Here is a 25,092-nt window from a genome sequence, read left to right on the forward strand (position 1 = left end):
TAAATTGCATGATTGAATTTATGTAGTTGAAATATTACTTTGTTTAATTTAAATAATTTAAAAAATCTTTTAAAAAGTAGTATCTACTTTGAATAGCATCATTTCTCTCTTTAATTATTATTACGTTCAAGTTATAACGGTTTTTACATCGTGCAGTTTATGTAATTCATGTTCACTTTCTTATTAAAATTATAATAGCTGAAAAGTTTAGATTTTATGTTTTACAAAGAGGTTAAGGTGAAGCTTTTATTATGATCAGTGGAGACTTTGTCAAATGTTGTAGCAGTTATACTTCATGCAGTTAGTTAATAATGAAATTATAGGAAAATGGAGAAAATGGAATCTGGTCAACAACAAGCGGAAGTTGATGCTGATGAAAAACTGAATCAATATGTGGAAAATTGTGTTGAAGATGTTGCGAACCTCGAGAGTCAGATGTCATGCATGAAAGAATTGATTCCAGTTGTACAGGATGCTAGATTGTAATCATTGTAATTAACTGTAGCTGTGAGCTAATTATAAGCTTATTGCTCTTTTTAAGCTTTGCCCGAAGATTGATAGAGAAGATTTCTGGCAAAGAATTCCGTAAAGTAAGTTGAAAATAAATATAATTTTATTTAGATGTGAAATTTTTCATCAAATGAAATGAACTCAATTAGAATTGTTGACTTTAACATTTTTAAAAATATTTTCTAATCGTGAAAATTTTGGCGCTTCAGTATTAATTAAATAATAAATAAATACTATTTTTAATGGTTTAGTAATAGTTTTATTGGCTTATAGGCTGGCTCTTTCAATAGCTGCTAATGTGGTTATTAATTTGTTGTTTTACAGTTGGCATAGCATATCTCTTAGCATGAATAGTATAACTTTTTGGTTTTTTCAAAATCTTTCAGTTTGAAAAGAGAAGAATTAAATGAATCCTATGTTAAGTTATCAGAGTGCGGTTTCTGTGATAAATTATAATATAACTTTTTTTCAAAATGAAGTATCTTTCTGTTATTTGCATATTTTCAACGGGTAAAATTTGGTGTAAAGGTTTCAAAGTACTATTCTTATTTTAGCCAGAAATGGAAAGTGAAATTGTGGAATTGATTTGGTTGCTTTTCAATTACGACACAGAATACTGTGTGCATAAATTTGACCGGTTCAATTTGGTGAAATTTTTGCCAAAACATAAAGACCTTGTCATTCAGTTGTAATTCACTGTTGTAACGAATTTCCGTTTTGAATCTTCATGAGTTTTCATTTAAGCTTTGCCATCGCAGCCCTGAGAATTGCAGGTATATTTGACCAATTTTCAGAAGATCTGTACACTGACTTTCGTTGGTCAGACGTTGATCTTAGGTATCCACTATTTAGTTGAATGATAATTTTTATTATGCATAAACTTATATATACATTTTAGAATTATCCAGTATTATTTCAAGGGGTCACGCCTGTCTGAAACATTGAAGTTTTTAACTCGCCAACCGACTTCAGCGATTAAGCAGTTTCTGAATGAATCACCATTGAAGAAATTGCGAGGTGTTGAATGTAAATGCGGCGTGGAATCTCGGAATTTGGACATTTTCAATAATGAACAATACTACATGCAAATGGCACATGCTATATACGAGGAGAAAGTGCTTGTCGTTTACGGTCCAGGGGGGTGTGGAAAAAGCTGGCTACTCCGTTCCTTTGCTCACAGTGTTAAGCGATGCCGAGATTTAGTTGTTTTACAGCTAAGCGAACATATGGATGTGAAGGTCTGTCTAGTGTCAAGTTTTCTTTTAAAATATGTTTTTTTTAAATTATTTTTGTTTACATGCTGTAAACATATTTAGGCTTGTTTCGGTGGTTACGTATGCACTGAAGTGCCGGGTGAGTTCTGTTGGCAGTTGGGAGCGATTGGTGAAGTGAGTGTGCTTTTGTCATTTTCTTTTCCCAAACGCATGTTACAATTGTGTGCATATTTTAAGGCTGCCAAAATGGGAAAGTGGTTACTTTTAGAAGATGTAGATTGTTCCCCGGTAGAACTATTGCATCAGTTAGGAGCGATGATTGAAAATCGCCAGCTATTGGTGGATAATTTAAATGGAAAATTTGAATTGCACAGCAATTTCAGACTCATTTTCACGTCAAGGTAATGAAAAACAAAAGAAAATTAATAAGTATAAAAATTAATTGTTTGTTTATTTGTTTATTTTGCTATAGTGCCGATTATGAAAATTTGCAAAGTAAAATTGGCGTTTTACACAAATATTGTCATTTTTTGGAAATGAAGCAGGTTAATTTTGCTGAACTTGCGAGTGTAAGTTCTGAAAAAGTAGTTTTGTAATTTTTTTACATTATTATTATTTTTTTAGGCTTTTTTTGAAGACAAAACGAAAAATGAAATGATGAATCTTATTTTTTCAAATTTGTTGACACTACCTCTGGATGCTAAAGTATCTCCAGTTACACTGAGGTAATGTGACAAGAGAATTGAGATATTCAAATTTGCAGTCAAGAATTAATGGATTTTCTACGTTTAAAGAAGTTTGTTGAAAATGCGCAGAAGATTGGAAAGCAACGCCGTCGATGCACTCACCGAGGCAAAATTGAAAGACTGCTTCTTGGATTTGGACGATTGCTTTTTGGCATCTATTCAGTCGAAAGCCGTTCGCAGCAGTGTCAGAAGTGAACTGGCTGAAAAATTTGGCCAAAATGTAAGCTTCTGTTGAACAGCAGTGATGTGAATGAAATGTGTTTGTAAAAAAATTTAAAATGTTTAAGATTATGAAGTACGAAAAAACACGCCGTCCATTGGTGCAGTTGAAATCTGACGGCATAAATATTGGCCGAGTTTATTTGAAAAAGCACACTGAACATATGAAATGGTGATGAATTGTTTGCATTATTGAAATTTAATTGAAAAAAATTAATTATTTAAGGAAGTATGAATTTTTTTACACAAGTCAAGCTTGCAGTTTGTTGGAAAAGTTAGCCAGGGCTGTGTCGTTGAGCGAACCATTTTTGCTTGTTGGTGAAACTGGCTGTGGCAAAACTGCAGCCGTTCAATTTCTCGCCGAACGATTAGGTATATTTATTTATTGCTTTATGTTAATGTTGTCATTATTAATATTTTTGCATCACGCTATGTTTAAGGTGTTGAACTTACAATAATTAACATGGGTCAGCAGTCGGAAATTACCGATTTAATAGGCGGGTAAGCAAGCGTTTTTCTGTTGTTTTCAATGTGATTGTTGACTGCGTGTTCTGGTGAATAAAATTACTATTGTTTTCTTCAGGTTTCGTCCATGCGGCCCAGAATTTTTCTTTAATGATTTGTTGAAACGATTTAACAGCGTGAAACTACTGCCCAACATAGGAAGGGAACGTCTGGCAGAATCTATAAATGTTAATTTACTATTTCCCTGAAATATTAATATTCCGAGCTGAGAATATGTTATTTTTTTCAGCAAGATTTTCAGAAAAAGGAATGGAAAAATGTCGTATGTAAAATGGAATGGGCCGTTCGGTTTACCGTCGAGAAATGCCAACCCAACGACCCGTCTCTTCGCGATTTTTTGGATTATTTGCAAAAATTGGTCAAGAGTGCGGGCAAAATGAAGCACATTGCACCGTTTCGATACGTTAAGGCAAGCAAATTTGTCCACCACTTCGCTCTTGTTGTGGAACTGGGCAGTAAACAAATAAACAAGCAAACAAAAAAAATTGTATTTTCAAAATTCAGGGTGCTTTGGCGAAGGCGGTGGAACTGGGCAAATGGCTGCTGATCGACGAGATCAACATGGCCTCACCCGAACTTTTGAACGCGTTGCACTTTTTGTTGGATTGTCGAGCTGGCGATCAAGTGTTGCTTGATCCGAGTCAGAAGGAAATGATCACCGTGCATGAAAATTTTCGACTTATTGCCTGCATGAATCCGGCGACGGATGTTGGCAAGCGGGAGCTTAATCCAGGCTTGCGCAGTAGGTGCGTTGTAGTGGAAGCGTTCGATTTATTTATTCTATTCTGTTATATCGAGTGTTCGTTTGTTCCATTTTTAATTTTTGCAGTTGTGACCAAATATGAATAAAATAATTGCCCGTGATTATTAATTTTAGATTTACCGAGGTGTTCGTCGACGAGTTGGACAGTTTGGAAGACCTGCGTATGCTGACGAAAGCATATTTGGACAGAAATAAGCACTGGTCCATCACTGTTAACGTTATCGAATCTTTGGTGAAGTTTTTTGTTCAAATTAAATCAGTCAGCAGTGGTCTTTCTTCCGGTTTTCAATCTGCTAGTCCATGCTACACGTGAGCATTTCATTTTAATATACGATATAACTTGATTTGATTTTTTTCTTTCAGTTTGAGAACTTACTGTAGAGCGTTAATGGATGCGAGTGAAAATCGCTTTCATTACACTTGGCGCTCTTTATACGAGGTGGGTAGTTTTTATTTATTTTTATTAATTCATATTTTTTGAGTTTTTTGTTATATTTTTAGGCATTTTGTTTGAGTTTCTTGACAGAATTGGACGCGAGTTCATATGAAACAGTGAAGAAAATGATATTTGAATATACCGTTCGTAAATGCAGTTCAATACCTGATTTGAAATCGTTGCTGTCCAGATGTAGCGTAATTAGTGATTCACGTTGCGTGTAATGTTGAATATATTGTTTTCCTTTACAAAATTATTTATTCACAATGATGTCGATTGTGTAAATTGCAGTGCGATTTGTGGCTATCAACTTGTTCGTGGCAGTGCAGAAGTGAACGTTGATTCGTCTTATGTACTGACGGATACGGTAAAGAGAAACTTGGAAGATTTGTGTCGTGTAGTCAGTTCTAGGTATTGTGCTTTCAAGCTGTTTCATTTATATATGTATATATTTTTCGTATTATTTTAGGAAGTATCCTGTTTTATTGCAAGGCGAAACTTCGGTTGGTAAGACGAGTTTAATCAGCTATTTGGCAAATTGCACTGGAAATGTATGCATGCGCATTAACAATCACCAAAATACGGATATCCAAGATTACGTGGGCAGTTATGTAAATAATGCATCTGGACAACTGGTGTTCGTCGAAGGTTATTATTTTTGATGGAAATAAGAGAGAGAGAGTAAAATATATATGAAATTATTTTTCAGGACCTTTGGTCAAAGCGATGCGAAATGGACATTGGATAATTTTAGATGAACTAAATTTGGCTGATTCGGATGTATTGGAATCTTTGAATCGGGTAGGTTGAATTTTGTCATTTTCTTTTGTCTTTTTTTGTTTTAATTTTTTAATTGTTAATATAATTCAGGTTTTGGACGACAATCGCGAATTGTTCATCATGGAAACGCAGGAAGTTGTTAAAGCGCATCCCAACTTTCAGATCTTTGCCACGCAAAATCCCCCTGGCTTGTACGGAGGAAGGAAAAGTTTGTCCAGGGCATTTCGTAATCGATTTGTTCAAATGAATTTCGGTGAACTGCCCTATAATGAAATTGAAACAATATTGCAAATGCGATGTGGTTTGCCGTTGTCTTACGCGAGCAAAATGGTGGCAGTGATGAGAGAGTTGCAAGTACGTACAAAATTGTTAATATTCAAATTGAGTTGCGTTTTATTTACAATTTAAAAAAGAATAAAATTACATATGAATTGTTATTTGGTGATTAATAATAATTTTTGTCTTTATTTTTCACTTCAAGGCTAATCGATCAAGTTGCAGCATGTTCGCAGGACGAGAAGGATATATAACTTTGCGTGATCTGTTTCGGTGGGGTGATCGGTTTAAAAATGTTTCAGCACAACAAAACGACTATATTCAGTATCTTGCCGAACAAGGTATACACCAACCAATCCATATCTGTTGAATTGATCATGTCGATTAAGATAAAAATTTATTCAGTTAATTCGGAGGAATTATTTATATGTAATTTTGTTTTTATATTTTTATTTTGAAATTTTTTCAAGGCTATTTTATTCTTGCTGGTCGTTGTCGACGATCTGAAGATGAAAAAGTGGTGATAGAAAATTTGGAGACTTGTTTCAAGGTGAAAATTGATTCGGATAAATTGTTTCACATCGACTCGCCATATTTCCCTCTCGGTCTGCTCGACATTCGCAACAGTATGCACAGTCGATTATTTATTTATTTGCTGCATCATCGGATGTTCGTGGTGAATTTGTATTTTTAAATTTAAAATTAAATTTCAGATGTGGAAGAATTCAAGCACATCTGTTGGACGAAATCGATTGTCCGATCAGCTGTACTGTTAGGTCAAGCTTTGCAATTCAACGAGCCCACTCTTCTTGTTGGCGATACAGGGTAAGTGATTTTTTGTTGTTTATTTTTTTTTGAGCATTTTTATAATTGTGTGTATGTGTGGATAATAAAATTTCAGTTGCGCCAAAACAACTCTGTGCCAAATGTTTGCAAAAGCGAACAGCCGTTCCATGAATACGATAAATTGTCACATGTCAACCGAAGCAGCTGATTTTGTTGGAAGATTGGTTCCTGCGCCTCTTGAATGTCAGGAGGTAAAAATTGAACTCGATTTGTTTCCTTACCTTGTTGTCATTTATATTTTTCATTCATTTAATTTAACAGATAGATTTGAAATTTGCCAGCCGTAATTTCGTGAATATGATAAGTGGTTTTTTATCTTTAGCGTATGAGTATGTTTTTTTATTGGTTGGATGGTCCGTTGGTGAAATCGATGAAAAAAGGAGAATATTTTTTGATTGATGAAATTTCACTTGCCGAAGATGCGGTAATTGAACGTTTGAACAGCGTGCTCGAGCCGGAACGTACGTTGACCGTGTACGAGCGTATCGGCTGTGCACAGCCGAGGACGGTCCGCTCTGCTCCGGGCTTCAACGTCTTGGCGACGATGAATCCGGGCGGTGATTATGGCAAACGCGAGGTATGGCTTCATCTGGGCTGAATTCGCCCTTCCCCCCCCCCCCCCCACTTCCCTCCCCCTTTCATTGTTTAAATGGAAATTTTGAATTTTGTTCCAGTTGTCGCGAGCGTTGCGTAATCGCTTCACCGAAATTTGGTGCAAAACTACATCACTCCATGCTTGTGAAGAGCAAGAGGATATGGTTGAATTGTTGTCTCAGAATTTGCCAGTAGAAGATGACTTGCTCAGAAACGCACTGGCCAAATGTATGCTTGATTTCTTGCGGCAAATCGACTCTCGCATGCCAAAAGAGTTCAGTGAAACATATTGGAATTATATATATATATTTTTTTTTCTTTTTCTATGTGTTAATTTTGTAGATTTTCAATGCGGGATGTTATTGCCTGGTTGCAGTTCATCAAGGCGAATGTCGGAATGCTCGACGTGGCGTTGAGCATCGTTCACGGCGCTATAGCGACTGTAATTGATAGTTTTGGTAAATATTTGGGTTCTTATTTGAAATTAAAAAAAAGAACAGAAAAAAATTTCGAATAATATTCAACAAATACAACTTCAAGGTGCTAAAGGAGCTGCTGTTTCGGTTGAGGAGAGGAAAAAATTTGGCGATGACGTTTTCGAGCATTTGTTGAAATCTTTGGAATCACAGCTGGGTCGTGTAAATCGTAGCAAGCTATTAAACGCCCATATAACGAATCACGAAGACCACTTGCAAATTGGATGCTTCACAGTAGCAAAAGGTGTGTTGAATTGTTTCTACTTTGTATGTGTGTGTGTTTGTTGAATTGTTGTCAATTTTTAAGGTAGTAAGCAGTGCTCAACTGAAACTACTGTCATTGATGCTTTTGGGATGCGTAGTTATGATTTTTTTCGACTTGCCCGAGCGCTCAGTGTTCAACGGCCAATTTTGATTCAGGGAAGTCCTGGTGTTGGTAAAAGTACGCTGGTGATGGAATTCGCAGCTTTGACTGGACACCGAATAATTCGTATCAATTTATCCGAGCAAACGGTCAGTGAAAATTTTGTGCAAAATTCCATAAAACAAAATTTATTGTTGTTTGTTTGATTTCGATTATTTTACAGGATCTTTGCGATCTTTTCGGATCCGAATTTCCAATAATGAATGATAAAAGTAGGCAAATGTTTACTTGGTTGGACGGTCCGCTACTGGCTGCGGTGAAGAAGGGTCATTGGGTATTGTTGGACGAAGTGAGTAATTGATTAAATTTTTTCAATTACCACTTTAAAATGATGATGTTGTTGTGTAAAATGTGTGATTTTTATTTTTTTTCTTCAGATGAATCTCGCAAGCCAAACTGTTCTGGAAGGCTTGAACGCTTGTTTCGATCATCGCGGTGAGATCACTATCCCTGAATTGGGTAAAACGTTCTCGGTTGGTAGAACAGCTACCAGATTTTTCGCATGCCAAAATCCGTACAATCAAGGCGGAAATCGAAAAGCCTTGCCTAGATCGTTTGTTAGCCGTTTCACTCTCGTGAGCATTCATTATTTTAAATTTTACCCTTTGCCACTTGGTTTTTTATTTTGTTCTTTTGTTTTTTCATTTTTTTAACAGATCCATTTGAACAATTTGACCGAAACCGATCAGCTGGAGATTATGCGGCATAAATTCACCAATATTGAAGGACGTGTGTTGAAAAATATGGTCACTTTCAATAGCAAGGTTTGCCATGATATTTGCTTGTTGTATTTTTTATAGTTGGTTTTCGTTTATTGTTCAACTTTTGTGTTTTGCAGTTGAATGTGATGGTACGACAGCAGGGTTTTGAAAGCTTTGCCAGTGGCAACGCGGAATTCAATTTGCGTGACTTGATCCGCTGGGGAAAACTGATTGTAAATATCAGTAATCAATTTTTTATCAGATTATTAAAACGGAAAAATGATATTTTTCAGTCAATTACCGGCTTACCGTATGATAAACTTTTTTACACAGTATATGCTGTACGTATGCGGGATTATGAAGAACGTTCGAAGGTATAATGCAGCAGTGTTGAAAAACGAGCACATTTATTATTTATTTATTGTTGGCTTATTTTCAACTTTGAATTGAAATAACATAAAAGCAAGATGAAATAATACCATAGGATAAAAATGTAGAGTGGAAATTTTGTTTAGGTTATGCAGCTGTTTGTGGAAACGACAAAAACAAATTTTCAAAAGGAAACGTTGGATACGTTTGTCATTACAAATAACAAGCTTTATTTTGGCGATGCTGTATTGGATAGGAGAGAGGCGTATGTCTACCTTGGGAATGTCGCATGCGATGCTGTGATGCCTCCCATGTCGTTGGCGTCTTATTATAAGTATTTGATGCAGTGCATACAGGGGAACATGTTGGCCATTTTGGTATGGAAATTTTGTTTTATTTGATTTTTTTAAAATGTTGAAATGAAAAGTTTACCATTGGAAATTGTTATTCAATTTTTGGATTATTTTTAGGTTGGTAAATCGATGGTTGGCAAAACGATGCTGGTGAAAACATTGAGTTTGTTGTGTCGTCAAAAATTGACAATTTTAAATTTAACCCCAGAAACAGACGCTAGCGAATTGTTGGGCACTTATGAACAAGAGGTAATGTGACTTTTGTGATCAGGGAACGACCATTGTCATTGTTAGTGTTGTTGTTGTTGTTGTGCGTAATTTCAGACGACCAGTAGAAAGTGCTTTCAGCATTTTATGCGGCGGATGAAAGCAGCCTGTGAAAATCTGGCTTTGGAAACCTATACTTATGGTTGTTTTTACGCTTTTGAAAACTTGCTGTCTTTGCTTTTGGAGCTTGATGATGTGCAGAAGCTGAATCTCAACCATTGCAAAGCGATGCTAGAAAAGCTGCAAACCATTGGCAACGTTTTTATTGCTATGGCATCGTTGAAAGCGAAATTTAATGACTCAGTAAACGACCTTCAACGTGTATTTTGCCGTTGCACCTCTGAAAGCGACAATGTGCGCTTTGTCTGGGTGGAAAGCCCATTACTGGTCGCCCTGCGTGAAGGGCACTGGCTTCTTGTTGAAAATGTCAATTTGTGCAAGTATGCAAGTGGAAACTGTTTGATCATTATTAATAACATATTTATGCTTCTGATTTTTTTATTATTGTTTTATTATTATTATTGCTACTGTTGTTTTCTCTGCAGCCCTGCTGTTTTGGATCGATTGAATAGTTTGTTTGAACCATTTGGTCAACTGAGTGTTGCTGAACGTGGTTTGTTTGAAAATCAGTTGCCCGTCTATAAGCCACACGACCAATTTCGGTACTGTACCTCTTTAAATCTTTTGATTGATTTGATTTATTATTATTATTATTATTATGTTGATTTATTAATATTTTAAATTTGTAGAGCTATTTTTACAATGGATCCTAAATATGGTGAAATATCACGCTCAATGAGAAATCGGGCGATTGAAATATACATTCCAGAAAATGATGGCTGGCATAATTTGCATGAAAGTGAAAGTGGACGACTTGTAAAATTGTTTTCCATGAACAACAACGTTTTCACTGATACCAAGGTAATGCGGTGAATGTGAATAGACATTTTTCAAAATATTTTTTATCATAAAAGTTATCAGAAAAGCTTTGAAAGTAATAGTTTTACTGATATTGCTTTTAAATTTATTTATTTTAACAATCGATGATTAGAAATTAAAATTTTTTGACAAAGCAAAAATTTACTGTGAAATAGGATAATCTGATGAATAATCACGGTTGGTATGATGAAAAGAGTGTGATGTATATTAATTTTCAATCTTTTATTTCAAATGGGAAGATTGGTGACTGTGAACTTATTTCGTACTCAATCCCAGTCAATATTTTGTCTGCATTTCCGAAAGCATTTGCCCTTGGAAGGGATTTGCATTTTATTCGACAAATTTTTGCAGAAGTGAAGCAAAAGTATATAATAACATTGAATTATTATTATTTGTTGATTTTGATTTTCACCATTTCCTTCTGTGTTTAGTGAATTGGACAGTTCGGTGATGCAAATTGTGCTTCGACATTATTGTTGCACCAGCACAACAGGCGATTCCGCTTATCGATTGGCTTATTTGAAAAAATTGTTTAAAGGTTCAACTTGATGAGCACCATGAAACGAATCTGATAATATATGTATTTATTCATATTTAGAATGCAATGCATGGTTGTCGGGAGCGAAATTACATAATTTGCAAATTCTAATGCAAAAAATTCCTCGCATAATGTCGAATTCAATCGAACGGCATTCGGCGCGTAAGTATTACATATCAAAAATATGAAAAGTAACGTTTCTGTATGTTAATTTATTTTTTTATGACATTTGCAGTAGAAATAATGCATATAATGCATTTCGGTGCGACGGACCTGCGTTGGTATTTTATGCGTTGGTTTGAACGTCTTTGTGAAAGCAATGTTGTGTTCGAAGACATATCATGCATATTGAACAAGTATTTTGATTTCAACCTTACCACATTCAACGATTCGATATTTTTTGTAAATTTTTATAGGATTTTATTCATCATTGAATATTTCTGGATCTATGATGTATACTTATGCAAAGTGGATAGCACGATTTTAAACGAATTGGAGAAAGAATTTGAAAATGGTAAAACAACGGAACAATATATGTTTTGTTTGATTTGATTTTTATGTTTTTCATGATTCACACTCGTTGTGTTTTCATAGGCGAATTTTCAACACATTCCAATATGAATGTTTTTACCTGGCTCAGTGAGTTTATGAGATGTATACTCGGCAATTATCGTAATATTCTTTCTCGACGTGTAATTTTTCCAGACAGCCTGTGGATGACGGTATTATTTTGTGTGCAACAACAAAGAAAAAAAACGATATATATTTTTTTTCTCATTTTCAATTTTAATTTCAGGCAAGTCGTAGTTTGTTGCTGTTAGCTGTGCTTTGCGAGAAATTAAAAGACATGGATATCGTGCAAATGAAATCTTCATCATTGCTGCTTTGGCATTTGTGTTTCGATTTGCGTCTCACTCTATCCGAAGTTATGAATAATACTGGGTAAATCGTGCTTATTATTATTATTTGAATACTTTTTTTAAACTGAACAGTTAACTGTTATATAACTTCGAGAAAAGAGAGAGAGAGAGTGAGATTGATTATAAAATGAAATGGATAATCAATTGAAGTGAATAATAATACATTTCAATTTTTGTTCGTTTAGATTATTGTACGGCTTGAAAGGTTTATCATCATGGAAAAAGTTAAACCCGATCAGAAAAGATCATGCATTTATTTTGAATTTTTTCGATTTACTGTTCAATTCGTTGCAACTGAGTCGCTGCTTGTACAAAGCCGAATCTGCTTTGGCAATTTGTGAACTGAAACGGCAAATGGTCTGCATGAAGCTGTTGGCCAAGTTGAAAGTTGTCAACAGCGAAAAATTGATGGCCAATATTGAAATTTTCCACAACAATGCACATTTACCATACGACAAGCTGAATCCAGTTGATATTAAACAGCTTTTGACATTAGCCGAGGTTGAATTGGAAAATGTTGGGAACAATTTTCAAAAATTGTTTATGCTGATTTGCTTCGTCGAAAGTGCAGAGGAATTTTATGGGAAATTTCACGCCTGTTGTTCTGTCGGCTGTAAAAATCATCCACAAATTTCACTGGACGATTTTCCAATCGACACAGTCTATGATTGGCTGTCGTTTGCGTCGACACTGATTGGCGAGTTTCGTTGCAGTTCGGTAATATAGTTGTTGTTGTTGTTTGTTTTTTTTAATGCATTTTCAAATTTTGTTTGTTCCCTTTTTTAAGCCATTTCGATTGGCAGTTGGTTATAAAGAAGAATTGAAAAATTATTTGAACGACATGTTACAATTGGAAAACTCCAAGCAGTTCAAATCGTTGTTGAATATTGGCAATATTCGTTCGATGAGGTCAAAAGCGAACGAAGCGATGTCATTTTTGTGGAATTGTGGTTCTTCTTTGGAAATGATGCCTAAATTGGCGGCGTATGATTTGATTTGATTTGACTTGATTTGATTATTCATCATTTATGGATTGATTTTTAGAATTGTGTTACATCAGACGGTGTTGACACTGAGTATGAAATTTTTGAATGCGCATTTTGGCTTGATGTGGCAGAAGGTTGATTCGCCTCCATATAAAACTGCAATGAAGACCATTAAAAGGACCGTAACATCATATTCTGATGGTACTGATAAGTTTATCTTTTTATATTTGTATTATTTGTTTGAAAATTAATTTATCATTACTGTCAATGAAAGTGTTGAATTAATTGTATTTTTTTTACTTTTGTTAATTTTTAGACACAGCGCTCTGCCCATTTGGATTGTACTGTATTTGCTTGAGCGCCGGAGAAGCGATGTTCACTATTTACAGTTTGGTAGTGCTTTACAGCAAAGATCCTCTGAAAATTGCCTGTTCCAAGCGGGATGCCATAGACTTGCAGGTGAAAGTGAAACAGCAAAATCTAGTTGCTTTTTCTTTGAAATAAAATAACATCCAATGCAAATTTATTAGATTGCGTACGTAAAGAAAGAGTTGAAAGTGTTCGACAGACGATTTCATATGTACTGGGGTTCCGACCTGAGTGGCGAAACATCTGTACACCCTCGCGTGGATAGTTTGCGAAAACTTTCTACTGAACTTCACAAAGAAAGGCAACCGTTTGAACAGTATTGTGATTTTCCCAAAGAAAGAGAAGTAATTAATTAATTAATTGAGTTGAATTTTCAAATTTCTTGTTTTTTATTAAATTAAAACAAAATTTCCATTTTGTTTTCTAGGGTATTTTACAGAAATTGCGTATGATATTTGAAAATGTTCTGGAAAAGCGAAATTTGATTGCAAAGATTTTCTTCGATTTGAAAAAGATTTCGATTAAGCATGGCAAAATGATCGGCAAGCAGGACACCGTCCGTGAATTGTTGGATTCTTTGTGCCTTTACAAGGCTATGATGGAAACGACGATGCGTCGATTGCGGGATTTTTTGGACCTGGCGCCGGATTTGGTTTTGCACATGCAGACGAGCATTCAGGTGATTTTCCTCGCTTGCGAAGGATTGTTGCACGAACTTGATTGCTTCTTGAAGCGCTCCCAATATACGAACAAGCCAGCACCGAAATCTGAAGTAAATAAGTGGATTTTTGAGTATAAACAAAATTATAATGTATGGCATAGTTTTTTATTTGTTTTTTTTCAAAGATTGCAAATATGTGCAGTTGGGTGAAAAGTTCGCTGCCATTTCCGTCGAAAAATGCACTCGTCATTTGGGAAAATGCGAACGCTGACAAATTTGACCCTGCCCAGTATAAAGAAAAACCAATGCCCAATGATGAAAATTTGTGTAATCTTGTAAATTTTGTTTTTTCCAGATTTTTTATTGACAACCCTGTGCGTTTGGAACGCCGAGCCAAGGCAGTGCGTGTTTTGATGCGAGCTTGGCGTGACGAGCGCAGCGGTTTTCAAACCCACCCCGACGTCAGTTGGTTCAAGGTGGACCGAGTTGGAGTTGAGGTCGAATCGTCGTCGTCGTCATCGGATGGACATGAAGCCGAGGAAAAGCGAATGGTATATTTATTCGAGCCTTGGCGAAATGCAGATGACGCGGATGATCATCTGTTGAAAAAGAAAAAATGTATTGTGGATGCGATGAGGGCGGTGGTTCTAAGACACGGTGGAGATGATATTTCCGGCGACGGACTGATGTGGGACCGTCTGCGAGGCTGTTTGGGCGAAGTCGAGAGCGACTGTTTCCAATTGGAAAATATACTGCTGATGATTGATCATTATTATAAGAAGGATGATGATGATGATTGTCGACAAAGAGGAGAACGTTTTTTCAACGCGATCTACGGTGAAATTACATACGAAGAGGCTGTGATGGTTCACGATGCGACGGACAGTTTCAAAACGGCGATCCACAATTTGACACTCAAACATCCTGAGAATGTTGTTTTGGAGGATATTTTAAAATCGGTTGAGAATTTGCAAAATTGTCCGTACAATTCTACCGTTGCAACTGTGCAATTTGCTATTGGTGAAATATTGAGTAAGTTTTTGTTTTTTTTTTGTGAACAGTATCATAGCAGATTTGTGTTTGAACTTTTGCCAAAAAAAAGTAACTTAACATATTGATTAGGAAAAGCGGTTGATTGGAATGTGTACGTTCAGTCGGAAATGGATGAGTTCAAAGTTGTCTGCGCTGAATTGCAGAAACTTTACGTTCACTTTTCTGCGAGACAATTCCACCTGTGGGAAAATTTACTCGAGCAAACTGAAATCGACGCTAGCTGCAACGGAGTGGAACATTCCATGCACGTTGTCGACTCGTTGATACACACTTACAATGTAAAAATGGTCAATTGTATAATAAATTAGATTGTTTATTAATTTTTTCTTTTTTTTTTAATTTTCAAGTATTCCGTGGAACTTTGTGTTGTTGAAATTTCATCACTGATCAAAAATGTCGGCATTGGATGTTTTGTTGATTTCATCAAGGCGTTGAGAGTTCAAATAGAAGCTGTTGAAAATATGCCGCATGATACTCGCCGTCACCTTCTCACATTGGTAGATTTTTTTGCCAGATATGAGTTGAAAGTGAAAGAGCAGATTGAAATTGTCAAAGCACCATTTCGAAAAGAGATATCCGTAGGTTTTTTTTTTGGAAAATATTTTGCATTGGAAATTTTTTTATCATTTACCACTTTTCAGAATGTGATGCTGTTGTTCCACTACAAGAAGGCGGATTGGTGGCGTGCGCAGTTGGATATACTCTCTCTGAAGAGGCAACTTGTTGCGGTGGTCAAAAAGTACAAGGTAATGATTTTCATTTAATTTTCCAATTACACAACTATTGACAATCCGTGATGTGAACATTTCACAGGATTGCTTGTGCCAAAGTGTTGAGTCTCTTATCACTACTCCTCTGTGTTCGAAAATTTCTTGCATGGAAATTGAAGCAACTGAAAATGCGTCGAATTCAGTTGATAAAATATTGCCACAAAATTGGTTCTCATTGGACGAGTTTCAAGATGCCGGAATTCAGTCGGATCAGCTAGACGATTGTAGAAACTTTTGTAATAATATTAACAGTATCGGTGATTATTATTCGAAACATTGGAAAACGATTTGCGATTCACTTTGCACCAATGTTACTAAACTGAATGATTTTCTGTTGCAATTGAAAACCCCTTTCCAAGAAGAACTGGCCGACAAGACCAATTGTCCATCGTCGACTGCAGTTTCTGAAGAGAAGCTGTTCAAATTTGCCCTACAGCAGCGTCAACAGACTGCTTGGAAATTGGTGAAAATTTTAAAAAGACAAGGCTTTTCAACCCGGCTGCACACCGACCCAGCCGTCATAGTGAAAACGTTGAAAGAAGTGCCATCAGCGTTGCCATCGAAAAAATTCGATTCTGAAGCAATTTATTCAAAAACCCAAACGTTGATCGATCAGTTCTGGATCTGTTTTTCCCATATGCTCAGCTGTTTTGCAATGCAGGAGACGACGACCAACGACCAACAGCTTAACATTTCCTTGTTTAAGGCATTGAAGGGTCTCACATCCGGCATGGTGGACAAGCTGATTTGTCGTGTCGGTACTCTGGCTGGACGTGTGATTGTTCTGCAAAGGTGGCAGCGGTATAAACGGATGTTAGAACTGATTCAAGAGGGCCGCGTTTGTGGTCTCGTCGACGACGACGACAACGGTGGTGCGACGTTGGCCAAAGTTAAGAAGTTGCTGCAAGAAACTGCAACTCTGGTTCCATTTTTGGAAAATTTGTGCGACGTATCTTCGTCGACAGTTCGGCTCTGGTCAGCCTGTGCCGAGTGGGAGAAGGCACGGTTGGACGCGCCCGAGCTGTTGCGGTTCCAGGAGCTGAACGTTAGCAAACCCACAGCGCCGGAAATTGCCTGCGCGGAACGATCGTTTCAGTCGGCTGCTCGCTTGGACCAGTTGAACGTTTCCATAATGGAATCGATTCAATTTATGAAAAAAGTTAAAAAAAGTTGTCCACCAATTGGTGGGATCCCGATCTTGGCATGGTTTGTTTTTCTTTTTGTTTATTGTAAATTAGCAATTTAATTTCCAGAGTGTTTATTTCGTGTTGTTTTTTTTTCGTGCTTTTAGCGAAGACTTTGACAAATTGAATGATCTTCTACTCCATTTATTCGGTACCGTTTCTGACGAAATTGGTGAAATTTTACAAAAAGCTCGTTGTCAATTTGACGGCACCGTTAGTTTCCACGGTCGACATTTGGACCGAGCTTGGCAAGCGTTGCAGCGTCGGCGAGAAACATTTAACAGTATTTGTAGTACAAGTGCAGATTTGGAGAAAGTTTCTTGCACCGAATTTGTTGATGTCGATTCACTGATTAAAGAACTGCTCGCAGTTAAATTTCCATTTCAAACCGGAGAAAAGTCATCTGTTGACGCTGGACTTCTGCATAAAGATGTTGCCGATTTGGATCGTCTTTGCAGCCGTTATTCTTCGTGGGTAAGTAGAAATTTGTCATTTCACAACTGACAACAAACAGTTTGATGAATAATTAAAAAATTTACCCCATAACGATTAATTGTTTTGTCTTTTTTTTCCTATTTTTTTCTGCTTTTAGCTGACAAAAGCAGGCAAAGTGATTTGCTGTGCATTTTTTGACGATCAGAAGTTGAAGCGTCAGGCTCGTTCGTGTGCGTTGATATACACGAAATTGGTCGATTTGATTTCGTCCCTTTATGAAAATTGCTTGGAAAACACCTTGATCATGTGCGACATGTATGTGATTTTTTGCCAATTGTGCGCCGTGTTGTACGAAAAAGGCTTTGCCGTGCCTCCTTCGAATGCTGAACCGCAAGAGGGAGAAGTGAAAAATCAACAATTCGAAGATGCCGGTATGGGAATTGGTGAAGGGGCCCGGGATGTTTCTGAACAGATTGAATTTGAACATCAAGTGGAAGGTTTGGCTGGTGAAGAAGACCGAGCGTCGGATACTCAGGCGTCGATGGAAGACGTCGAATGTCCAATTGAAATGGAAGATAATTTTGACGGAAATTTGGAAAATTTGCCAAACAGTAATAAAAATGACGAAGGTTTGTATATTATTTTATGGTACAACTGGGTGAAGCGAAAAATCGTTTTCGTTTTCCTTTTTTCAGATGATGACACTGATGAGGATGAAAATGACGGAGATCAAGATTTGAAAATTGACATGGAAATGGATAATGTTTCGGATGAAGAAGCGGAACGACAGTTTGATCCTGATCCATTGGAAGAGGATAATAAAACTAGACCGGAAAACTTTGACAGCACAATGGAAGGTGCTAATAAGGTCGATGATAATCAGTTGGTAGCAAAAGAAGAACAAGAAGGGGAATTCGAAGGTGGCGTGGCATGTTTATAGTGTTGATTTTATATTTGAAAAACTTGAATTTATCTATCTATTTATTTATTTATGATGGAATTTTAGACTCAGGCGACCAGAACATAGACAACAAGTGTGAAGAAGACGACGAACAAATCTACGAAGTACCTGAATTGAATGCCAATGCAAGTGACAATGATGAACAAGGTGAGAAAGAGCAGGGAAAAGAAGAAGAAGATGAAGCAACAAGGCAAGACTCCACTGATGCTGATGATGACGATGAACAGTTGAAGAGCGATGATGATTTGACTGAGCAAGATGATCAACGAGAAGAAGAGGACAGTGATGGTGGCGAGGAAAACGTTGAAGAGAATTCTGTGGTAATGGAAGAAAAATTATTCACGCAAAGCGGAGCTCAGCAAAGTCAGTTTGGTTCCGGTGCTCAAGTTGGGGCCGACGATGAGCAGCAGTTGAATGTGGAAATGGACACGGGTTGTATGGAAACCGACCCGCAAAGCAGAACCGCCGATGTGCAGCAGCGGAATTCAGCTGTATCCAGTTTGCCAGATCGATCTGAAATGGGATCTTCGGTTCCGAATCGTTCTGGTCGACACAATTTACCCACTGCCGACGTGCAGACGTTCGCCGAACCGTTCCTGAAGAGGCGTAAAATTGAACCTGCCGAATGTGAACAACGAAGTGTCGGTGATTTGTCGAAAAATACACTGACTAATCCGGCCGTCGCTTTGGAAAATTCTTCGTCTGCGGTGGAACGTTCCGAGTCGACGGATGCAGACGAGGGACATGAGCAGGCGAACGCGTTCGCCCACGCAGCCGACTTGGACGACGATGCTATGCAAATTGTGGACAGTGCAGATTTGAACACCGCGTTGAACAAAGCAGAACTGCCCGACAACGAGGAAATGGATTTTGAAAGCGCCGATGAAGGAGACAAAGAAGAAGAAGAAGAAGCAGATGTTGTTCATGTGAGAGAATATATATATATATGCGTCGTTGAAATTGTGTTCGAATATTTATTGTTGTGCAGGATCGAATTATGACTGATGGAAATGCGATAATTCCGCAAATCAGCGCTGAAATTGTACACGACGACAAGATAAACGACCCCATGGATCAGGAAGAGCAGAATCTCGACGCTGAACACAACCCCACGGACGAACAGCAAAACAACGCAGCTAGCTCATTTCATACTGACAGAACATTTTTTCATTGTCAGGTAAAGTTTGTTTGTTTTTTGTGCAGAAATTTTACTCAACCCAATATAAATTCCTTTCAGACTGATGACAATATTTCGGATGTGAAAGATGCGATCTTGCCAGTGGATGTAGATTCGTTTGCGACCACCGACAGTTGGAACGGAAGCGTTGATCAGTGGAAAGCTTTGGTGCAAGAGTCACGTTTGCAAGCTGTTGAACTTTGTGAAAGTTTACGATGTCTGTTGGAGCCCACCGTAGCTTCCCGACTCCAGTGAGTTGGAAACAATTTACTGTTGCCATTATTAAAGATAATTTGTATTGTAAAGATGGATTTTCAATCTGTTGCATTTGCTTTGTGTTTCAGAGGTGATTATCGTACGGGAAAACGATTGAATCTGCGAAAAATTATTCCATACATTGCCAGCGGATTTCGCAAGGATAAAATTTGGTTACGTCGAACTCGTAAAACGAAACGTGACTATCAAGTTGTACTGGCAATTGACAACTCGCAGAGCATGGAACTGAACAACGTGAAAACGGTAATGAGAAAACAAAATGAAAAGAAATTATACATTGATATAATAGTTTGTTGTTGTTGTTGTTGTTCAGATGGCACTTCAATCTTTGGCAATGTTGAACGAAGCTTTTTATACTTTGGAAATTGGTCACGTTGGTGTATGCAAATTTGGCACTGAGCCGATTTTGTTGCAGCCTCTGACTAAAACGTTTGATGTTCATTATGGTGCTAAAATTATCGAACAGCTGAATTGCAATGAACAACGAACTGACATATTCAAGGTATTGTTTTGAACAAAATTAACCTTAAATAAAATCAACATCTCAAAAGCATATATCATCATCATCATCATCATCTTGAATATGTTCAAAATTATTTGATGATTTTTATTGCTGTTTGTCGTTCGTGTTAGTAGTAGTTGTTACATTTGTATCATTTATATGCATATATATTTTTTTGACTTTTGTTTAAGCTGTTGCAATGTGCAGCCAGTTTGTTTACCCCTCAACCAGCTTCATCTGACAGAACTGACAGTGGCATGCCAACAAAGCTGATGATAATTTTATCAGATGGAAGAAACGTGTACAGCGTTGGTGAGCAAGCGCTCAAAGATGCGGTTCGTTCGGTTTTCAGTGCTGGTATTTTTGTCATCTACATCATTGTTGACAATAGTTCTAATGCGGTATGTTAAAAAAAAGTGGCGAATATTAATAATAATATTATTTCTTATTGTGTAATTTCTTTTTCTTTACAGAATAGTGTGTCGAATCACAGAATGGTAATTGTGAAGCCGAATGGGGAAGTGGAATTTGTTTCATACATTGATCGATTTTGTTTTCCCTTTCATATTACGTTGAATCGTTGTGATGATCTTCCGAAAGTCATCAGTGAGGCGTTGAAACAGTGGATTGAACTTGTTTCCGAATGTTAAATGCAATATTTTTATTATTTATTATATACTGTTATTCAGAGTTTGTTGTATCTTTTTTTTAAAGATACTTTGAAAAAAAATCTTTATTCTGTTATAATGAAATAAAACCTTTTTTTACAAAAAATCAGAATTATAAAAAGACTTTATCTTTTTTTATCAGTCAGCGAGGAACAATGCAATGCAGAATGCGATTGTAACATGCTACTAAGCATATAACAACAACAACAGAACGCAAAGAAATTTCAATTTTCATTGTTAGTTAATTAATTAATTAATTAATTAATTTGCATTATAATCGTTTCCGTTAGCGTGTCATTTGTCATCTGCTTGCGTCTATTTATTTGTTCTTTGGAAATTCCAGTACGTATTTATTATAGTTGTAAAAAGTTCATTTTATTCCAATCCCTCTACCAATTCCAGCAGCAAATGCTTATCAATCAATCTGACATATAACGTCTAGCCAACCATGATTTGCATTAATTAATTGTTGAAAAAAGTTTGCTGAATTTACTGTAAAATTAATTGTGTAAATTAATTCTTAAAAATATGCAACAATTTATATGCTGTATACATTTTCATACAACATTGTTGCAATGGTAATAACAGTGGTAAATTTCTATACATTGTTTGGTATCGATGAAATACTAAATAAATGAATGCACAACTGGAAAAATAACAAATGTTTTGTTTCATGAAGTGAACGCTTCTAGATAACATAAATACTTTCAATGTACAAATAAGGATAATATTTCATTATTATATATATTTATGAGAATTGGTTACTGATAAATGTCCTGTGGTTTTCTTTTATGTTTATCAAGTATTTTTCAGTATGTTCAATCTCTTCACTGTGTTATTATAGAATCTGATAAAATCTCTAAATGTTATCTAACTAGCTAACAAAATCACATAATTACATGTATGTGTGTGTGTGGGAGAGGGGGGGGGGATAATATATAAGAGTCAACAAATTCTTTAAAGAAATTTATTACTTACTAATAATTTCAATAGCTGTTTTACTATTACTCATTATTCCAAATAATGGAATGCTCGAGAAAATCGCATCACATTATTCATGAAAACTTCAAATTTACAGCAACGCAAAGTACACAAGAAATAAATGGATAAATATTGTAATTTTCACAATATATAAGTTTACTAAATTGATCAAAGAAGTAATATTTCGTGAATAAAAGCTGCTGCAGCTGTAACAATGGCAAAAAGTCAGCTAAGCAAAATAAATTACCAGCTGTACATTATTCATACACGTCCTCCTTTAAGCAAATGTACTGAATTATTTGAGCAGGAGTCATCAACTGTTCTCCATCTCCAGGCGGAATTTCGAAACCTGCAATACACATTTCAAAATTAATTGTTAATAATAATAATAATAATAATAATAATAATAATAATAATAATAATAATAATAATAATAATAATAATAATAATAATAATAATAATAATACCAGTTCAATATAAAAATCAAATCAATAATAAGATTTCATAAACTATTATAATTTCTTAATAATTTAAATAACAAATGCAAATAAATACCAAATTCTTCTTCCATGGCCATTATAATTTCAACATGATCGAGACTGTCCAATCCCAAATCATCCACAAAATGTGAATCATGCTTAATCTAAATATAAACAAGAAATTAATAAGCATGTGAAGTAAGGAAAATTACGCTATTTCAAACTTTTTCAGGATCAATTTTGTCAAAAAGTTGCAAAACTAACATCACACGATCGTTCACTGTTTTGATTGTGTAAGGTGGCTTGTGACCATACGAAGCTCTGCCATAATTATGTGGAGTCTAGATATATTTTTAATAAAAATTAAAAACAAATCACCAATTTCCATTCCTAATCCAGATGAAGCGCTACCATTGACGTGCATTTTGCAACATCATTTGTAAAATAATTAAAAAAATATATTTATTTATTCATTGATATAATGACATTAAACCTCCAATTGCAGTGAAAATACCGAAACGTGTTAAATTAAATGAAATCAAATCAAATTGAGGCCAAATTTCAATTCAATAATAATTTTGCTAAAATTTTCGACCAACTTTAAAAATTACTGTCAACACTGTTCATTGCAAAAATAAATATGAAATACAATAGCATTAAAAAAATAGAATTTAAAACAATTAATACAAAAATTTATATCACACTCAAGTGTAAATCAAATCAAATTAAATAGCTTTAATGTGAATTTGCAACATTCTGCTGCATTGAAAAATGTTATTTAAAAAGCAATTTCATGAGAAGAAATTGCAATCAAAGTTTTTTAATGACAGAACGTCTACATCTATCACTTACCCTTGTTTCATTGATTCTGAATTGCGCAAAACTGCCCTGCAATGCCCGCTCTGGAAATAATTGACTAGTGGCGAATGAATAGAGTCGACGAAATGACGAACCATAGCACACAAAACGCCGCAACATTTTAAACTTATTCAGTTTTGACTAAATAATAATAATAATAATTATTATTATTATTACATCAATATTAATATTTAAAACAAATAAACAAATATAGATTCTGAAATATGAATGATTGAAAATTGAAACGCAACACACTTCTCCATACACATGTTTCAAAAATTACGTTGCAAAAAATTAAAATTAATATTTTTCAGTTGTTTACTTTGAAAAACACAAATTCTATATGACAAAATAAAGACAAGTTTGTTTGTGCCATTTGAAAATTTACAGTGCTTGTCAAACAGATACAAGAATCAGTTCACGAACTAGATTTCTTAGCAAGTTTGTCACATTTCAAATACTGTTCAAAGTCACTTCTTAATATAATATAAATATACAAGTGTAATTTCAACCGAAAATTAAATCTACAATAAATATTAAAAAGAAACAAACAATGCGCTGGTCCACTTCAGGCAGATATCCAAGACGAAATTCAGGTAGGTCTAGTGGCAGCTTTCAATAAACACTTTAGCACTGCTTCAACACTGGCATAATTATTTGCTGCTTGAAAATTTTCCACACCCACAAATGTATAATATCTGCAGTCTGCAAGCATGATAAACAACATTTCGTCATCATAGATGATTATAATTAAAAAAATTGTTTTTCCCATCAATTCCACTTCACATTTAAATTTTACCAAATTCTTTTTTCAAACTTTCATTTAAAATAATCAATGGATCAAAAATTATCACTCTGAAACATTTTTGAGAAAATCATGCAATTTCAAATTCAATATCACTATAACATTATAAAAACTTCCTTATTTGGAAATATATTTGCTCACTTTAATCATACAATTTGCCTATTTTTAACAATCATGCTCCTGCTTTACACTTCTTTGTCATTATGAAAGATCCACTTTGATGTTAATTTAACTCTACCTACAAACCTGCAAAATACTTTAAAGTACGGCACCAACATATATGTTTATTGCATTAAAAAAAACTGTGCCGGCTTTTCACTTGCTCAATAAATGAAATAATGAATATATTACTGCAAACATTTTACATTTATACAGACCTCCCTCAACATTCGCGGTAGCGCTGCAGCATCCGCTCCAGCGGGACCGCGAATGCCGAATTTTCGCGCATACTTCTCATACACCCTGTATTTTCAATACTCATATTCGTACACCCCACCGATGCTTTATAATCTTACGCAACTGTCTGAAAGCTGCAAGCGACATCACAGACTGTCTACTGATTTGCACGTTAAATATTATATTTTTTTTCATTCGTTGGATTGAGTGTACAACAGTCAAAATCATCGGTGTGTTCTTGCATGCAAACTTGCCAGAAGTGAAGGGACTGTACGGTGCATCTTTTTTAAAAAACATTGTGACTATATTATTTACTTCATACATTACATGTTTACTCAAATTATGCGTTAATCTCACGCAGTGTTGGACTGTGCTAACATGAAAGCATATATTCTGCACTTCTAGCCATGTCCGGATCAGTTACTAAAATTCTGGAATCAGGGAACCGGTGCTGCCGTAAACCTACCTCCCGCTCGCAGCGCCTCCTTTCCCTTCACCCTAATGTTTTTATCTTCGTCATCTTGGCATTAGTAGCCGGTAGTTAGCCACCCAGTTTGATTAAGTCGTTATCACTATTGTTATAGTGTGGAACCTCATAAGCGGAAACAACCTTGCACTAAACTTGCAGATCCACA

The 25,092-nt window shown here is 35.7% G+C and overlaps 2 protein-coding genes across 2 annotated transcripts; one reads left to right on the top strand and one right to left on the bottom strand.

Annotated features, from left to right (window-relative positions):
• The first annotated feature begins 327 nt into the window (after nucleotides 1–327).
• Tsp_01457 (putative midasin) lies at nucleotides 328–20,920 on the top strand. Its single transcript, XM_003377218.1, has 52 exons — nucleotides 328–482; nucleotides 1,409–1,748; nucleotides 1,962–2,125; nucleotides 2,519–2,690; nucleotides 2,758–2,861; nucleotides 3,444–3,579; nucleotides 3,719–3,960; nucleotides 4,092–4,286; nucleotides 4,705–4,824; nucleotides 4,883–5,061; nucleotides 5,123–5,214; nucleotides 5,356–5,547; nucleotides 5,675–5,810; nucleotides 6,183–6,294; nucleotides 6,371–6,506; nucleotides 6,638–6,892; nucleotides 6,990–7,137; nucleotides 7,450–7,629; nucleotides 7,693–7,898; nucleotides 7,973–8,098; nucleotides 8,187–8,384; nucleotides 8,466–8,573; nucleotides 8,648–8,884; nucleotides 9,035–9,256; nucleotides 9,350–9,481; nucleotides 9,581–9,947; nucleotides 10,329–10,420; nucleotides 10,594–10,802; nucleotides 10,870–10,976; nucleotides 11,037–11,138; nucleotides 11,212–11,490; nucleotides 11,682–11,698; nucleotides 11,773–11,918; nucleotides 12,082–12,613; nucleotides 12,684–12,880; nucleotides 12,941–13,083; nucleotides 13,199–13,341; nucleotides 13,413–13,595; nucleotides 13,679–13,930; nucleotides 14,098–14,944; nucleotides 15,607–15,704; nucleotides 15,779–16,941; nucleotides 17,027–17,393; nucleotides 17,512–17,983; nucleotides 18,050–18,286; nucleotides 18,361–19,118; nucleotides 19,304–19,492; nucleotides 19,553–19,743; nucleotides 19,837–20,011; nucleotides 20,082–20,270; nucleotides 20,462–20,671; nucleotides 20,744–20,920. The coding sequence occupies exons 1-52, from the start codon at nucleotides 328–330 to the stop codon at nucleotides 20,918–20,920; spliced, it is 12,129 nt and encodes a 4,042-aa protein (XP_003377266.1).
• Nucleotides 20,921–22,176: 1,256 nt separating this feature from the next.
• On the bottom strand, nucleotides 22,177–24,754 carry Tsp_01456 (acyl carrier protein). Its single transcript, XM_003377219.1, has 7 exons — nucleotides 24,708–24,754; nucleotides 24,439–24,523; nucleotides 23,809–23,868; nucleotides 23,251–23,397; nucleotides 22,623–22,739; nucleotides 22,475–22,562; nucleotides 22,177–22,268 (listed from the first exon to the last, which is right to left on the bottom strand). Exons 1-7 carry the CDS (start codon nucleotides 24,752–24,754, stop codon nucleotides 22,177–22,179), a joined length of 636 nt encoding a protein of 211 aa, XP_003377267.1.
• Nucleotides 24,755–25,092: the final 338 nt, after the last annotated feature.

The sequence above is a fragment of the Trichinella spiralis genome, assembly GCF_000181795.1.
Source record: "Trichinella spiralis strain ISS 195 chromosome Unknown Scfld4, whole genome shotgun sequence".
In the NCBI taxonomy this organism is placed as follows: domain Eukaryota; kingdom Metazoa; phylum Nematoda; class Enoplea; order Trichinellida; family Trichinellidae; genus Trichinella; species Trichinella spiralis.

Excerpts from the sequence above, each read along its gene's own strand:
- Tsp_01457 (XM_003377218.1), top strand. The coding sequence starts at position 328 with ATGGAGAAAATGGAATCTGGTCAACAACAAGCGGAAGTTGATGCTGAT. Across the intron at positions 2,862-3,443 it reads CACACTGAACATATGAAATG|CAAGATTTTCAGAAAAAGGA; the intron begins GTGATGAATTGT and ends TATTTTTTTCAG. Across the intron at positions 19,744-19,836 it reads ACCGTAGCTTCCCGACTCCA|AGGTGATTATCGTACGGGAA; the intron begins GTGAGTTGGAAA and ends TTTGTGTTTCAG.
- Tsp_01456 (XM_003377219.1), bottom strand. The coding sequence starts at position 24,754 with ATGTTTTTTAAAAAAGATGCACCGTACAGTCCCTTCACTTCTGGCAA. Across the intron at positions 24,524-24,707 it reads AGTCCCTTCACTTCTGGCAA|GGTGTATGAGAAGTATGCGC; the intron begins GTTTGCATGCAA and ends TTGAAAATACAG. Across the intron at positions 23,869-24,438 it reads TACCGCGAATGTTGAGGGAG|CTGCCACTAGACCTACCTGA; the intron begins GTCTGTATAAAT and ends GTTTATTGAAAG.